At 34.1% G+C, this 18,660-nt stretch overlaps 1 protein-coding gene across 1 annotated transcript in view; it reads left to right on the top strand.

The window, feature by feature from the left end:
* LOC149413494 (uncharacterized) overlaps positions 1 to 18,660 on the top strand; it is a 117,987-nt gene that overhangs the window by 80,950 nt on the left and 18,377 nt on the right. Inside the window, exon 5 of the mRNA XM_089644621.1 lies at positions 6,205 to 6,287. Coding sequence (XP_089500747.1) covers positions 6,205 to 6,287 — 83 coding nt within the window. The remainder of the gene's footprint in view (positions 1 to 6,204; positions 6,288 to 18,660) is intronic.

Here is an 18,660-nt window from a genome sequence, read left to right as displayed (position 1 = left end):
GTTAACAATTGTCTTAATAATAATAATTGATGGAAACATAATATATAAGTACATATTAAATGTTGTCAAAATATATAACATAATATTCGTATATTAGAAGATACAGAAAAAATACTAACCTTTTTGTTTTGACATTTCTAATTTCGCTTCCAATGAAATTCATATTATTACTTAGAAAAGTAGCCATCATAAATGAATCTATGTTCGGCAAATTGTCAGACTGACCCTGAACAAAACCTACTTCAATCATTTCCAAATAATATATGCTTAATTTCTCAACAAAGTTAGCGGACTACAATACAAACAGCCAAACCCCAAACAAGTGTCAATATTCAAATTCACAAGTCGCCGGAAATCAAGGTGTTGCCATATAAAAAAAATAATCAGTGTGGAATTTTACAAAAATTAATTCAATAATATTGGAGACGGAACATTTTCAAGTGGTGACGTCACAAGCCAAAAATAACAGATTTATTTATTTTATTTAAAAAAAACTATACATTTCAAAATTTTTTGAGTAACATTTTCGTAATCTTAGTAGAGAAATCTATCCACTCATTTTTTTCCAAGTCATTAGAAAATCCTTGCAAGTGGCCTATTCAACACCCCATCCCGTAGACTCCGAAATAATGAATTGTTGTTCCTCAATCACCATTCAACTAACTATGGGTACCATTCTTCTTTGTCTAGAATGTCGAGACTTGTAAACTCAAGTCAGAGCATTGAATTTTTTGGTGTAAGTCTAAATGACTTCCAAAAAGCGATACGTAATGTGTAATTTTTCACAACTTAATCGTTATTGATGCTATGACTTGTAGTTATTTTCTATATGAACATTTTCTATTTTACATTGTCTTTGCCCTTCACATTCATGTACTCTCCATTCACTGTCATCTATGTTTTCTTATTCGTGTCAATATTATGGTTTTAATGGACATATTGTCCGTAAATTAATAAATAAATAAATAAACAATATCGGTTATTTGTCAACAATATCTCTGCTATTTGTCAACATTGACGGATAATTGAGTCGTCGACTTGTAAATTCCCGTTCTGGATATTTCCCCTGGTTCTGAAACATCCTCAAAAAGTGCTTGAAGTAAATTGAAAATATATTCATACGAGTATTTTTCACTACTAGGTTTCCTGAAAAATATCCTTATATAATATATTATATCAAAAAATCATGTATAATTATCTAGATATTTGGGGTAAAAGTATATTATTTTTATATTGAAAGCGTTCCGAACAGTTTTTCATAACAACTAAAGATTTTCGAAAAAATCTGGAGCCACTCATTTGTCAACCATATTGGTTGTTTGTCAATAATGTCGATTGTTGGCTAAAATATCGGTCAGCTGCCAGTAAAATAGGTTATTTAATAATATCTTTTATTTTTCAAAAACAGCGGTTATTTTCAACAACATCATTTTCATTTGTCCTTTTCATTCTTTTCATTTTCATATCGACAATTTGTCAAGAATATCGGCAACTTGTCAATATCTATATCATCGTGGACAGGTAGTTTTAAAGAACTAAAATATTAATAAAATCATTATGCTAAAGTAATACGTTTAATTTTGATATCCCAATAGTCGGCTAAATATAATATTTGCGTCAGGCGATTGCCGACATTTATTAAATTATCGATATAGGTATTAATCGTCGTTCGTGCTTGGGAAACGGTGAACAAAGTCGACGGCTTAGTTTATCTTATCGATTCTGCTTAGTTATCGATGTGTTTATACTATGTCGATGAAAATTCTTCTAATTCTCTTTTTGAATTATTAAAAAGTATAATTATATAAAACGGCATACCTCCGTTTGAAACTCATAAATGACGCTACACGTAACAGACAGATGATTTTATAAATAAACTAGCTGACGTGTACACGGCGTTGTTGGGGGTTATCCTTAGGAGATACATATTACATACATTGCTATAATGTCCCGAGACGCGAGCATATCTCGCCTTACCTCTATCGGCATCGAATACTGAATATGTCGAACAGAAGGAAGTTACATCAAATGTATCAACTGTTCAACTTGATGAATTCAAAGGTTCCTTCCTATCTGTTTGACAGACTGCAGTGGTCCCGTGACTCACGTGCACATAGTACACGCCAAAAAGACCATTTACTTGTTCTCCCCAAACATAAAACTGCTGTTTTTGAGGGTAGTTTTAGCTACTCATAGTCAAAACTTTGGAATAAAATACCACTGCCTATTCGAACGTCAACATCGTTGCAGTGCTTTAAGAATCTCTGCAGCGAATGGTTGCTGACAGCACAGTCAACCGCACAACATCATCATTGATCGAATTTAAAATGAAAGGGACACCTACTTGTGATTATTTTTTATTTTATTTTATCTGTGTATTTTATGTAAATTTAATCCTGAATTAATATTTTTTTATTTTAAAGAAATTTGTATTTTTTATATTTGATTTATTGAATTAGTTTGAATTTTGATGTTTTGTTTAAATTATTAATTAAAAATTAAATTAAATTTATTATTAATTGAAAAATTGAATTATTATTATTATTAATTAAAATGTCTTATTTAAATTAAACGATTTATAACACATTATATTAAAGGCACTGCTGAAAACCAGCTACATTCCCGGAGAAATCCGGAATGTACAGCTGAGCAGTTGCCCTTTTGGCAATATAATCATCTAAATGTATGTATACTAACTATATGCAAACATGTAAAAATTGTTACTAACTATATGCAAACATGTCAAATAAACGTTTTTATTATCATTATTATTATATACCATCGCAGATTTTTTTGTAAGCCTTTTCAAGATGTACAATTCCGCCATACATTATTTTGATGCATCTCATAAGATTTAGCCAGCGTTAGCAATGTAAGCGCCCGAACATATTTTTTTACAACTTGATTACAAAACATCGACTTTTCTCTATTTTTTAAAAATATAATATGCACGTATTATTTATTTATTTCACGCTTATTAAGGCTTTTACATACATATATATATATAAAAAATATTTACGAAATTGTACACGAAAATAGTGCAGGAAACGACTATTTAAAACAATTGCAGAAAAATAAATATAAAGTCAAAATATCACTGAACTTGATCTACACAGCATGCAGGCACAAAACATAAAAAATCCAAAATATTTTTTTTCTGTTTCAGTTGACAAAATTATTATGTGTTCAAAGTCAAATACCTTTATTGAAATATTCCACTACTTGATGAAAAAAACTTCAATAGGGTATGCTTATATATTGAAATTGATGTACTAAATATATCAACAACATCGTAGTATTTGTTTCCTAGCTGTTGAATCCGTCGCATAGGAGTGTGATATTGGGACGTTGATATAGAATTGCTACAATAATATGGTAGGTACTGTCTTGTAACCGACCTGCTTGGAGTATGAAAAGAGATTACATATAATAATAAATCAGGGGTATCAAACATTGAATTAATGATTTTATACAAACAGGTTAAATCGGAAATAATTCTACGATCAGATAATTTTATTAAATTTAATGAACAAACTAATATATGTAACCCTTCTAGAAAACAATCTCTAAATGACGTGAGTGTAAACCCTATTATAATTCGTTACGTCGCTTAGAAGAACTGAGCGCACAAACAGACAGACGCAGATAGCGTCTTTATTACATACTATTTAGAGATTCATAACAATGATGGATAATAGTTTGAGTGACACCTTAATGGCAATATTTAAAACTACCTTTGAGAATTTTATTAGTAGCCTGCAATTTGATACGGTGGTCCAACGCGTTTAGCATTTGATGGAACTATACCCTGGCTTCAGGCTAATTTAAGTGGGTAATATTCCACCCACTTCGCGATGATCGACCAGTCGACAATCGATTCCAGGGACTGCAATAACAGCCTCGGGTGTAGCTGTGCAATAAACTATAATCATAGCGTAAATAATGGCCTTGAAAACAATTCTACCCTTCAAGTGGTGTGACACCTGCTACACTACCCAGAATAAAAAAAAGTTTTATTTTCTATTAAATTATTAATAAATTCCGCTTAGGAGGCCCTGAAGTTACCCACGATGCCACTAAATAAACCGAAAGAAGGGTTTTGTGGGCGTTTCCGTGTGCCCTAAGTAAGCTCAATTTTGCCTTACTGCTGTTAAAATTAATCAAGCTGGCTTCCAATAAACTGGGCGTCTTGTATGCGCTGGAAGATTCTTCAATGGTGGCCATCTGCCAAACCTATACTATAATTACGCCCAACAATTAAATTAGAGGAGTCACCTCTGGGCTGGAGCCCCACTATACTTGATTCTGGAACCTACTAGATTCTGTAGGTAGAAGAGTGATCCGTCTGATTGACGATCCATCGTTAACACACCGATTTCCTTATCTCACGCACAGACGCAATGTAGGCATGTTGAGTCTGTGCTACAGCTATTTTAATGGAGTCTGCTCTATGGAGATAGCAGCATTGATCCCCGGTGCACGAGCGTTAAACTCGACGTACACGAGCGGAACACCCGTTCACAGTTGATGTTAACGTCATGAGAACGGGCTTGTTTTTGTGTAAGATGGCTCGTATGTGGAACGAGCTACCGACATCTGTTTTTCCTCCTTTATATAATCTGGACCTCTTTAAGACCCACATAAATATTTCCCTTACTACAGCTTCCTCCTCACAAAGCTACCGGGTCATAACTTATCTCCCCAGACTTTACAGGCAGGAGTCCTCATGCGATGTGTCATATAAAAATAGAAAAGCGTTTTGAAATGTCATAACAGATAATCATTTTCGTTGGTATCTCTGCATCCAGAACCAGATATTCTTATTTGAATTAGCTATACCAGTTTTCTTTCAAAATCGAATCGTAAATGAATCAAATCGGAATAGACTTCTACAGATTATTTGTTTACTGGCTAGGTAGTCAGTAGAAAGTGGTGAAACGATTGGAGATATAATATAATATTATCTGATATGAAATGTATACCTTACTAAAACACGTCATTTGTGCACTACTGTCGCGTGTTTTTACTATTTGACTGGCCTTTTCCACTTCAATTGGAATTTGCATCAATAAGCTTTTTTATATTATTACGATTGGACCTGGGGTCTAGACAAAAAAATATATGATGTCATAAAATATTCCCGCTCGACATTGAATTTCAAATAGATTAGCTGTTTTTTAACGAATAGCAAAATGCAAGACTTGTTTTGCACGCAGCCAAAGCTTAAGTTTTTAAAATCGCTTACCGATGATTTATTTCTTGTAATCTTTATTTTCCGATTGTACAAAACTAAAAAAACGCATTTGGTTAGACAGACGTACTATGAAGGTTACTGTCACTTAAAAAATATTTAAAACTTGTCTAACCTTAAACGAGAGAACCGTTTAGCGTTTTTTTTTTCATAGAATTAATATTAATTATGCAGGATCATCTATGGTAAACTTTTAAATTCGAAAAGAAAGCTTGTTTGTTCTCTCTTTCTAGATCTGTTTATTTTATATGTGTAATCATAATAGAGCAGGAGATAGAACGAGTTTTATGAGGACGTTTCATTTGGTGACAGATGAACATCTAGATCAGTAAACCAGTCTAGCGCCTCAGGCGCTGTCCTGTGGTCCTCATCAATCCCGCCGGGGAATGAATACATTCTTTCACCAAATGTTTGGTGGTCTGAATCGCACCGCAAGCACACATCGCCGCCTCTTTGAGGCCCCACCTGTGCATCTTGTTGATACAGCGGCCTTAGGAGGACCTTATCCTATTGATGGCGGACCAGAATTTACGAGTCAGTGATAATCGGAGATGGGCAATTCTCACGTCTTCCGATTGCCACTGAAATGTCTACTTATATTTCATCCAAAAGGGTTTTCGACTTCAAGTGGCATGCAGGATGGGGACGACATCATCGTCCAAAGGTATTGCACTTTTTTGCAGCACCTTCTTGTATTCCTTCAGTGTTGCAATCTCTCGACTGATATTTGGCGGGGTTATATTTGCAAGTACGGGAAACCAAGGCAGAGGTGTAGATTTTAACGTGACCCGAGTGGTTTTAACTTATACCAGCTTCGTAAAGGAGATGTTCGGAGATGCTGCATGAAGCGGTTTTTAAGGAGATTAATGAGTTAGGCTTAGTTACTGTTGTAGGAGGGATGAAACACCGAAGGGAGTGTGTTGCCTATTTTATAACTTTATTATATGTTTCAGGTCCTAGAGAAGACAGAGCATCCCAGGAGATGGTGAATGAACAAAAGTTTCTAGTCAATGGCTTAATGTCGGAACTGATGCAGGTAAGAAAATTTACTGTTTTTACAAATTTGACGGCCGGCGTGGTCTAGTGGTATACGCTTTTGACTACAGATCCGAAGGTCGCGGGTTCGAACCCGGCGTGCGCAAATAAATTTTATTTGATTAATTTGTGTTATTTCACAATTAATTAATTAAAATAATATATAGTATATTTGCGGCACGTTCCAGAGTGGAAGATACTCTCAGTATCGCCCTGGTGTAAGACCACCATTCAGAATTGAAACGTTGCTTGAAATGGCTTTAGCCGTGTTTGGTGACCAGATCTGAATAGCCAGGTACTTCCCCACCTTCCTCTTCCCCATCTCCCTCCCCTCCCCAATACCCTCAGCCTCACATCATACCCCAATTGGGGATGCCATAGTCTCACTGGCTCCAGACGGGAGCAGTTGGGACTCTTGTGCGGTAATACTGTAAAAAAAAAAAAAAAAATATTTTTACTGCGGAATTACCGACCAACTTACTAACCAACTTACAAGTGTACAACAAGAAAAATGTAAAAATGCTATGCGATGCTCCAAAATAATAATATTATCCTACATAAAAATATCATTCAGGTATCTTTTAACACAGGTAAACTTATATTAAATATGTCGATATTTGAGGTGAATTTGTTTCCATGTGTATGAAGGCGGGGAATAGTTGTATGTATGTGATAGTTTTTCCCGTTATAAAAATATATTTTTCATGGTTGCTCTATTTGGTACTTGAAAGCCATGAGGTGCTGGAGTTCAAAACAGCTAGATCGGAGTGAAAGCGATGAGGTGCAGGAGTTCACAACAGTCTAGATCGGAGTGAAGGCGATGAGGTGCAGGAGTTCACAACAGTCTAGATCGGAGGGAAAGCGATGAGGTGCAGGAGTACACAACAGTCTAGATCGGAGTGAAGGCAATGAGGTGCAGGGGTTCACAATAGTCTAAATCGGAGTAAAAAATTATATTAATTAAAATGTTTGCATATTTTTGTACGGAATGTATTTTTAAGCGTATTTAATTAGAATATATGGTTTATTTTATTAAAAAGACAAATAATTTAGTTTACATCACTTTATTTTTATAAACACAATCTACATATTTCGCTTCATCAGTGGTAGTAAATTTACACTCATTGTACAATGTATACTCCTAAAAGCGAAACATGTAGATTTTGTATATAAAAATGAAGTGATGTAAACTAAGTTATTTGTCTTTTTAATAAAATTAATTATGCCTTCACGAAGTGATAACTTACCGAAGTGATAATACTGAATAATAGTGATAATTTACTAAAGTGATAATACCCCAAAAACAAAAAACAAAAAAAAAAAAAAAAAAAAAAAAGTGATAACTTGTTTAGAAGAACTTTTCTTAGAAAAAAAAGTATCGTTTATGTCTTGAATAGGAATATCTAGTTTGAAGTTAATAAATCATAAAAAATGTGCTTATTATAACTTACATACTATTATACTTTCTCTTGTTTAATGTGGTTCTTACAATATACTTTGAATTAACTAATTGGTGTAGATTTTATAATTAAAGGCTAAAGGCATTTCAATAAAATAAATTTACATCTTATTACATTTTTTGTCTGTGTCTCACTCTCTCGCTTAACCTTGAATTATTTATATAAAAATTGCCGGGTCATTTTCTCTACGCTTATAAAGCAAATGCGTCAAATCATTTTGAACAAAATATTGTTATCAATTGTTTGCAAAACTCAAATCATGTGTTTTATATTTAACCTCAAATACCTCTCTTCTGGCTCTCAACAGCCAGGCGCTCGCCTTACAACCGACTCCAAAGTTCCGGAAACCAGAGACAGCAACCGACCAGTAATCAATAAGAAAAATTAGTGTCGAAATCAGGGAGCAGCCGGTAGTTAAGGATTTAAAAAACCCCGGTGTTTTCCAATTATTTAGGTACATTATTGTATTAGGCAAATTCCAAAATCACCATTGAATAAGCATTCAATCACACCATTACGACTTCAGAAAGCACTCTCAAAGATTAGAGTATGTCGTTACTATTGATAAATATTCCGGTCTATTTTGAGCCATGATGGTTCCTGCGATCGCTTACCATAAATCTGATAAACACGAGAAGGACCATTCCTATGGCTGTTAAACAAACCTGAGTTGATTGGGTTTGAAGATTACGAACAGCCGAAATTATAATTACACAATAGGTTATAGAATTGGTGGGATTTGGGTGTGGAGATTAGTCTTTACAATTTAACAAAGCGTGCAATATTGGAAGTCTTTTTTTAATGAATTATATATAACTTATTCAGTAAAACCTCTAATTTAATATTTAATCGTCGAAGATAGTATTAATAACTCTCAAACGAAAAATGTGAAACAGAAAATGATTTGTTTGCATCTTAAAATTGAACCAGGACTTTGCTCTGACCGTTCAGCTAATCCGGCCCTATTTCCTTAGGTCATTTTAAACTGTATCACACTTCGACTAAAAACTACCAACATTATCTTCATTTTCTTAACGCATATTTTTTGTCTGCTATCTTTATACGTGATTGCAAGATTCTACCCGAATTTAATTGTAAAATAGATAGCATCTTGGATAAATACATCCATTTTTATTTATTATTGCAAATAATGGCATGGCTTTATGTTGAGTTGGGAGAGATACCATATTTGAGGATATTCAATTTATCAAAAAGTCGTTGAGAAAGTAATGGAATTCCTCCTCCACGATTATTTTCTCGTTTATGTGAAGCTTACCACACAACTATCCAGAACTTGTCAGACGACGGTCCATATTTGATGATGTTAGGCTTATTGGACTTGGAAAGGGATGGATATTGAGAGAGGAAGGGTGAGAATGTTAAGGTTATTCAAATATGATCAAGAAATTTCAAGCAAAGTTTCAATTCTGAAATGTTGTCTTTCGCAGGTGATTTTGTGATGAGATGCAGGGATGAGAGGGTCTACTATACGCGTTATATTAATTATTCTATGAATGAGTATTTGTGTAAATTCGTTTAGCAAAACTTACTTGTTTTTTTGTACGACAGATGAATCATCTATGTAAAGAAAAAAAAAATTCTAAAGAATAATCAAATATAACTACTGCTTTAGATATTTCATTCAATAGCACCATCCTTCATGTCGTGTTATGTTGTGCTAGAACATCTTTTCCGCAATGTGGTATCTTGAACAAGTCGTGGTGACGATTACGGCTGTAATTATCTGTACCTCAACAAAATATTTTGTTTGTAATTACCTACATATAATCATTTATCGCAACATCATGTTGACAAATGTCAGTAGTTAGTCCGTTTAATTCGCGGGCGCGTCCAACTTATAAAGGTCCGCTAAAGGTAACGGAAGGAAATGTTTATTATTACGACTGTGACCTTCCGGATTCTCTTTGTATTCCGGTTACTGGTGGCCCTTTACACGAATAGGTAATAGGCGTGGATTTTAAAGAAGAATCGATGACATTTACTTTCAGTGTTTCTAAGATTCCTTATCTAACTAATGAACTATCCATCACGCCATTCGCCAAACAACTCGGTCTTGACACACACTCCTTGCCTCATTCACATTCAAACATCGTCCCATGCATAATCTTCTGTTATTCCGATTCTTGACATGGCCTGACTGAAGTATCTGGTTCACTTGATAGTGCCATGTTTTCCTCGGGCGTCCCCGACTTCTCCTACCATTCACATTCGCGACATATATGCTCCTTGCACTCCTTTCTTCGTTCATTTGCTATACAAGCCCAAACCATCAAAGCTTCCCGTTCTTAATCGTATTCGAAGAGAAGTTGAAAAATATATAGCGATTCAGATCTTGGTGGCGGATGCGTTTGCTCATCTACTGAATAACAGAATCGATTAATAATTTAGAGAGTACATGTGGTTTTTTGTGATATTTCACTCTCTATGCTAGGGATGAGCCTGTGTTATGGCGGGTGAATTTTACAGTTTGCGGACATAGAATCTATACATTACTATAATTTAAAAAATAAAAATAATGTATAGCTAGTTTGGGTTGCAAGAAGAGGATGGATAAGTTAGAGAATTATAAGATGATGAATAATTTGAGAAATTATTAGTAAATAAATCACACTAATTAATTATGTACATACTATACCGCTAAGTTAGGAAATAAAGATATCTTATGTTTTGTCTGAAAGGTGATTAAATTTATAGAGTGTAGAATCAATGGGTATTGTAGTTGTAATGTATTCCGTGTATAAGGACTTATTTCGTAATTGGTTTTTTAAAGGAATGGGGTTTACTCACGGTTCTTAGGTTTTCAGGTATACCTAAGGTTAAAGATTTTAGGAGCTAGGAAGAAAAATAAAAATAACAATTAAAAGAAACCCCATATTGTTTGTATACGACTCCATTACTTATGTCGTTAAGATTCCCAATTTATTTTAGAGATTTGCTAGGGCAAATTAAACCTTGTGTCTGTCCAATACACTAGGGCCGCGCGTCGCATATTTTTGTGTACGGCTTCTTCACTTACGTCGTTAAGATTCCGACTTTATTTTAGGGTATTTACTAGTTTTAATGGAAATATTAAAGTCGTTCAACAGCAGCGACCTTCTTGATGTTGATAATTTAACAATAGCCCCGCCTTCTCCCGTCAAGAAATATTATTGACTGACGTAAATTTATTTAATTTAGTGTTGCTTTCTGACGGAAATTACTCAAAGTTCTTACTACCTATTCATAAATGGGCGCACACCCAAAATATTAATTTAGTTGTTTTTTGTTTTCAATAATTTTCGTGCTTTGTCGAAAATAAAACATATTCGCGGAATTTGTGCTGAGTGACAACGTTGATGACGTTTAGCTCGTTAAAAAAATCAACCTTTAGAAAACAGAGTATTTTTAAAATAACGTCTAATTTAAAATGTCTTTTAAAACTTTTTTTTTTAAATTGGGTGGATGCAGGAGTGAACTTTCTGGAGTCGACAACTCTACCATCTCCGCAAAATGCTGATCGGGTAGAGCCGATATTTATTACGCATATGAACTGCTGTATTGTCATCCGATTTCTGCGCATATGTCGGTCTGTCAGTACGTAATTACCTAGTTGATAGAGTGCATTGTCATTGAAAATGAGTATATTTGCCGAGTTTCAGCTCGATCGTATGTCGGGAAATGGATTAATTTCCGCTTCCAAGATATGAATTCATTTATTACTGAAAACAAAAGTGTAATTCAAATAGATATATTTAAAAATACAAAGCATCCATCAATCTAATGTGAGCACATTATTTGATGACCGTCAAATCGACGATCCGTTTAATTTTTAACTATTGACATTCTGCCCTTTTAAGCTTTTGATCAAATTGTTGTTAAAATTCAGTTTTCATGCTACATCCCGTGATTTTGTTTATGAACAATGAGTAATATAAATATAGTATTTTGACATGATTTAATAATGAAATCAGAATCGATTAATAAATGTAAAAAAATCTAAATAAAACAATAAAACGTAAAAATAACTTTTATTTTTTTATAGTTAATGCCGACCGGTTTTCGCTACAACCGTAGATTCTTCGGGGTATAATACTGTTCTAAATTCTACAAGTAACATGTGTTAACAATAAATTAAGCTTTCACTAGGGGTTGCAAAAAAATTGAGCTAAATACCCCTGCCTCCTGAAAAATCAGTAGATTGGGGGTTGAGAAGAGAGTGCTCTTTGCAATAGGGAACAACCTAGATATCGGACTTTTATTTAGGTTAGTTTGATTGTTGATGACTTTGCTATTTAAACATCTGATTCAGATGAACAAACGAATGCATTCATGTATTATTATTTTTTTAATGATAAACTAATCTTTATAAGACAAGGTTTTTATGCATAGCACAAAGGATATTTTATGAAAAAATATTTTTTTATCCTTTGTGCTATGCATAAAAACCTTGTCCTATAAACATTAAAAAAAATCGTAATAATATTTGAGAAGTCAAAATATTTCACGCCGTCTAGTGGAAAATTCAGCACTAACAAAGCCTTTCAAACAAAAATAAATTTGGTTGTCTACAGGTGAAAAAATGTAATAAGCATTAATTGTCGATTGAAATACTTGCACATATTGAATTATTCGGCGGGTTGGGAATAAGCCGATGTATCTCAGTGGTCCAGAGCACCTGAACGGACACCAGAAGGTGTGGGTTCAATTCCCGTCAGCGGCATTTAATTTTATTCAGGAGATATTTTCAATTCGTATCGATATTTCAGGCGAATAATTAATGCTTATAATAATTTGTAATGCAATCCTAACTGGGTTTATTTAATTGGGAAATTTCAATAAATTTGGTTACTTTTACCATATTAAAATTGTAATTTTTGCACCGATAACTAAAGATAACCGGATATAATTTGTAAAAATATATTTATATATTTTCTGGTAGATTTTTGATTTTGAAGATAAGTTAAGTTAATTTAAGATAAGATCAGATATGTTTTTAATTTCAGTTGGTTGCCTTAACGTTGAATGTAAATATCGGATAATATTTATTTGAGCTGTCCAAAGACACGGGTTCCCCGGCTAGTACCTTCATCATTGCACAAGCAACATTTTTCGCTTATAATGATGGCAGTCGAAGGGATTTAAATATTGTCAGGTTTTTCACGAGATTGCTTTTATTTCTTTTAAAAATTATTAATTAAAAAACTGCATTTTCAAAATTATTAATTGTATGATTTGACTTACCCACTCTGTTGCAATTCATCCCTTTCAATATCCCTTCCCTTAGACTCTGAATATATATTATATATTGAATTGCTTTTCCTCAATCAACACTTCACAAATTTTATTTATACCATTCACCAATGTCCAGAATGGCCAGACTTGTCAACTCAAGTCAGGACCTTGAATCTTAGAATTCGAAAAATTCTTCAAATTTCAATGTTGATTTTCAAGTTCTGTGAAAGATTTTTCAACTTCTGTTATTATTTCAGTTCTTTCAAGCAACTAACCTATAATTATATAATAACAGAACTTGAATAGGACTTTCAAAAAATCCGAAAATGAACGTTGAAATCTGATGAATTTTTTAAATTCTCCGAAACAACTTGTCCTTAATGATTCATGATCTTTGTCAGTCATTACGCAAGTAATCCAAGTAGTTTTATTGAAATTGAAGTTTTAAAAAACTATAACAGAAGTGGTGAATTCATCAAAACTTTGTTCCTGTCTTGATTTGACATTGTTTTTACTGTTTTTCGTGCCTTTTTTTTGTCATAGTTATATTTTTAGTTGTTTTTATCCTATAACCACTCGAGCGGTTGGTTATCTTATTTACCATATTATTTCATTTATATCATTCCCAAATTATTAATACCGAAACGTAATGAACTGCTTACTGCGGTTTAAAGCTAACGAATCCACATAATTTGCCCTATTTCGCCGTTTATATAGCAAATCTATGTGGATTCATTTGCTTTAAACCGCAGTATGCTAATGAATCCACATAGCTTACTGCGGTTTAGAGCTAATGAATATAGATTTGCCATATTTTTAGGTTTTATAAATTTGGCACAATCGCTCAAAACGTTTTTGCAAACATCCATGCCATAATGTGCGTAAAATCTCTCGAGTGGCTTGTATCCTTTATCCTTCGTGTAATCGGACATTGTCCTTTAATAAATAAATAATGTTTTAATATTTGCACTATTAGGTGTGTATTTGTGAATAATTCTTCGCAATTTTCCGATAATTGAATTCGAATTGACATTCACGAATATCGATAAAAATGTTTGCATTTCGAATTATAGCCATTTGGCATTTTTAACACCGCAATATTCATACCAGTTGTCAGTTAGCTAGACATCTATAAATTATTTCGAACAATTTTTAACATTATTTATGATAATCTATCAGTCAAGGGCTAACTGGCGCATTGTACAGTTACTCCATAAGACAAGGGGTACATTAATTATTTATGATTGATACCGACCCCAATACACGGCAGCAAGGAATGGCAAAATATATCAGAGGAAGAATGAAAGTGGACTGAATGCTGTAGAAATGAACTCGCTGATGCAGAGATCTGAAAATGTTGCAAGACTGAGATAAGCGTAGTCAATAAGATTAAGATAGGAGCGCTTATAGGCCAGTGCAATTAGCGATTCGCGATCGAAGTAATTCCGGTAGTCCCAATTTTTTTATATGTTATATAAACTGATCCCTTGATGTAAAATCTGAGTTTCCGACCTTGGCACACCTGTGCTCGCGCCGCCATTTTGAAAAAACTGGCCGAAATCGGGCCAAAATCTAGTTTTTCCCAAATATCTCATTTCCAATGCAAATTTTGGCAAAAGTTTTTTAACAAGTATAATAGAACATAAAATAACCTACAACTTTTGTAAAAACAAATTTCTACTATCTCTAATAGGTACCGCGGTAGAAAGTCGTAAATGTGCGCATATTTTTGAAAAACAAGTTTTTTGCGCGACTAGGTTTGGTTTTTTATAAATACCTCGTTTCCAGTACAATTTTGTGAAAAAATTATTGATAATAATTTTGTAGAAAATAAAATTTCGTTAAAGAAATAGGTATATAATTTATATTTTTTATCTCTATTACGTATCCAAACTCTAATCCACCAAAACCAGGCAAAAAATTGAAACAGAGGTTATGTGTTTTAAACTTGGCATTCCTTGATTTTATTTTTCTTTAACAATTATTGTTCTAAGAACATATACGTTGACAACAATCGTCATGCCTGTGTCAGACCTAGCTAAAAATATAGAAGATAGACTATTTCAGCATATCGGTCGCCATACATTCCCAATGGGAAGACCACTAAAATAGGCCAAGCCACTACATTTGTGCTCGCAGCTTGGTCTGACATGCCTATCAACGTAATCACAACATACATTTAAGATTATTAATACAATTAAGATGATAAGGTACATAAAAAAGATAAAAAAATGGTATTTTCCTAAAATTAACATTTATTGACATTCTTTTCTTTATTAGTTAAGTTATCAGCAAAACAAAAAATAAAATTAATGGTAGATCAGTTTAGACAGAAGTACGAGCCCTTGACTATAGTTTCTTACTTCTGACCCTGAATAGCTTTTTCATCTGTCTTATCAACCAAATTTGTGGCGACTGGGTCGTCATATTCCTCGTCATCGTCATCAACAAAGGTTTCTACAGCATTCTCGCAGGAGTTGCCATTGCAATGAATGCAGAGTAGGGAACATTTCAAACCCGACATTCTGCAGGTGCACTTTCCAGTGCAACCTTTTTTGCATTGACATGATATGAAGTTCAGCAAGGCCTGAGGTGCAGCTTCCTTCAACATTGTAACTGGAGTAAGTAACCCAACAGCATCTTTTTTCCACCCCCATTCAGTCGGATCTTTATCGTGACCAAGCCAAGTCTGCACTTGCAAGTATGTTCTTGAAGCGTGTTGCTGGACTGCATCTTTGGTGGGTGGTAGCCTGGATAAATTTAATTTGTTCTTTTTTACTCCTTTGACAAAAATGATGTACATCAAATTTGAAATTTGATTTCTCGTTGCCGCCACACAAAAGTGCAAATAGTTGTTCGGCAGCCAAAGTGATTGTTTCTGTCTTTGCTTTTGGGTCTTGAAATACACGAACATGTTCATTCACTGAGTGGTTCTTGAGAAGAATATTACAAAATTTGTGTTTGCCTTGACCGAACGGAGCTCCAGTTGTATCGCAACCACTTATGGCATGAAGGAATAAAATGTTTTCAACTATTTCAATGTGTTTAAAACATTTGTTCGAGTACAACGCGTTAGGTGATTTACCTTTTTCAACTTTTTGGTAATATACGTTGGGAGGTGAGAGAGCTGCGAGGAGTACCAGCAGATCAATATCCTGACCAACGATTATGACTACATCATGTTGAGATGACAACGAATTTGCTGTGTTCACTATGAGAACGTCAGCATCCTCTTCAGCTTGTACTGTCGTTATGTGGGATCGTGCAAATGAGGTTCTGAGTAGGGAAATAAAACGAGACTTGTTCTTCTCATTTCCCAGAAACTTTTCCTGTGGCACTTGTGGGTGCATGCTTTCAAAAAACAAAACTTCAGCAGAAGTTGTAACTCTGGCACGCCGTGCTCCTTCCACCCCTTTAGTGCTTTTATTTTCCATAGAATCTGGGTATCCATCGAATACCACTACTTCATTGGATCTATAATGATTTTGTACATACCTGACATATTGCTGGAAAATTACTGAAAAGGGTTAAGCACGACCCCATACAACTTTGTGCAGTAAATATCCTCCATCAATTGCGTGTATTTTACTGCTTCCCAGTTCTGTATTATTTGGTAGAGGGTTGAATGATGAATAAAATATAGACTTCGTTCCTTTGCGCATGCCTTCCTCTGAGAAAAAAGACAATGGTACAGGAGAAAGTTCATATTGAAAATATTCTTTAAGTTCACTTTCAGACTTTTTGGCAATACACATACGATGGAATAGCATTAATGGATCTATTGCCATAGTCACACCCTGATTTTTGACACTGCTGGTCACCGCCGCAAGAGAAACTATCGCATCATTACGTTTTAAGTGTAGGTTTCCAATGTTCTGGTTGATAACTTTAGACATAGCTAATTTCCCCATCTTTTAAGCCATGTGACAAGTGACTTTGCTATCCCCGATTGTGCCACTGCTCGATAATGACTCGATACCCTCACAAATGTTATGCAGATAAACAAATCCAGCAGTCCAACGAAGGATGGAATTGTCTGTGATTCCCCGTCCTTGGGCCACACCTCCAGATGTTTTCATCGATCTCATCAGAGCTTGTTCGATGGTCATGTCAGACCAAATCCCTGACCAAAATTTTAAATTTTAAATCAACAGTTTGTTTTGAAATTTTATGTTCTACATAATTGGTATCAATAAAATTTTCATGAAATTCCACTGGAAACGAGGTATTTATAAAAAACCAAACCTAGTCGCGCAAAAAACTTGTTTTTTCAAAAATATACGCACCTTTACGACTTTCTACCTCGGTACCTATTCGAGATAGTAGAAATTTGTTTTCACAAAAGTTGTAGGTTATTTTATGTTCTATTATACTTGTTAAAAAACTTTTGCCAAAATTTGCATTGGGAATGAGATATTTTGGAAAAACTAGATTTTGGCCCGATTTCGGCCAGTTTTTTCAAAATGGCGGCGCGAGCACAGGTGTGCCAAGGTCGGAAACTCAGATTTTACATCAGGAGATCAGTTTATATAACATATAAAAAAAATTGGGACTACCGGAATTACTTCGATCGCGACCCCCTTTTTGGCGCTAATTGCACTGGCCTATTAGATGTTCGGACGTGTACAACGAATGAATGAAGAAAGGAGTGTCAGGAGAATATATAAGTGAATGGTAGAAGATGCCGTGGACGCCCGAGAAAGACATGGCACGACCAGGTGTAATTTCTTGTGTAACGACAGAACAAAATAAGTTACACATTCTCCAAAATCATTGCTATCAATGAGAATAATACTCTTTTTATGAAATAGCACAAGAGTCCCAACTGCTCCCAACCGTCTGGAGCCAGTGGGACTATGGCATCTCCAATTGGAGTATGTTTTGAGGCTGAAGGTAGTGGGAAGGAGAAGAAGATGGGGAATACACCAATTAAATTCAAAATATATTACACCACGTAAAATGTATGTAAATTATAAAAGAATAACAAATTAAAAAGTTTAATTTTCAAAATCTTAAATTTCTGATAGTTCTTCGAATACGCATGTTTTAGATACCTATATATTTATTACATTTTTATATAACTGTAACAATTAAGAACATGTTTTTTTTCTAAACAGCACCATCTGTTGGACGTAAAAGCAACACACCCTATTATTTCTCTATTTTTTTTTATTAATAATTTTTCTGGTACATACATTGGTATAATTTTACAATAAAGGAAATACTTTTTTATATTAACAGTTAAGAAGTAAAGAATAATACATTTAGCAGATTAACCAAAAAAATCCCACATAGGCATCGCCAGTTCGTGGGTTAACTTGTGTTTATTAACAGTTAAAATTAGCACAGAAAGATTGAGCAGAAATATTGAGCCACAGTAAATAAATACTTTATCCAGCTTATGTCAAGAAGCTGAATAACAGATGATTTAAGTATGAGATAATGCGTAAGTTTAAACGAAGGAGTGTTCCAAGATATAGTTGTAGTCTGTCCCTTCTGCCTACCCCTGCAGAAACGGCGTGATATTAATCTATGTTAGTACATTAATAATGTTAATTAAGTGTTAATCTCAAGTGACCTAACAGGTAAGTATTGTAATTGTATATTTTCTCCATAAATAGTTAAGTAATAACATAGATCACTGTAGAAATGTATTATAAGTTTGTACAGCGCCCTTGAGGT

The sequence above is a fragment of the Hesperophylax consimilis genome, chromosome 21 (assembly GCF_061612785.1).
Source record: "Hesperophylax consimilis isolate HC1 chromosome 21, BYU_Hcon_1.0, whole genome shotgun sequence".
NCBI classification, from domain to species: Eukaryota; Metazoa; Arthropoda; class Insecta; order Trichoptera; family Limnephilidae; genus Hesperophylax; species Hesperophylax consimilis.
This window is presented reverse-complemented; position numbering and strand designations above follow the sequence as displayed.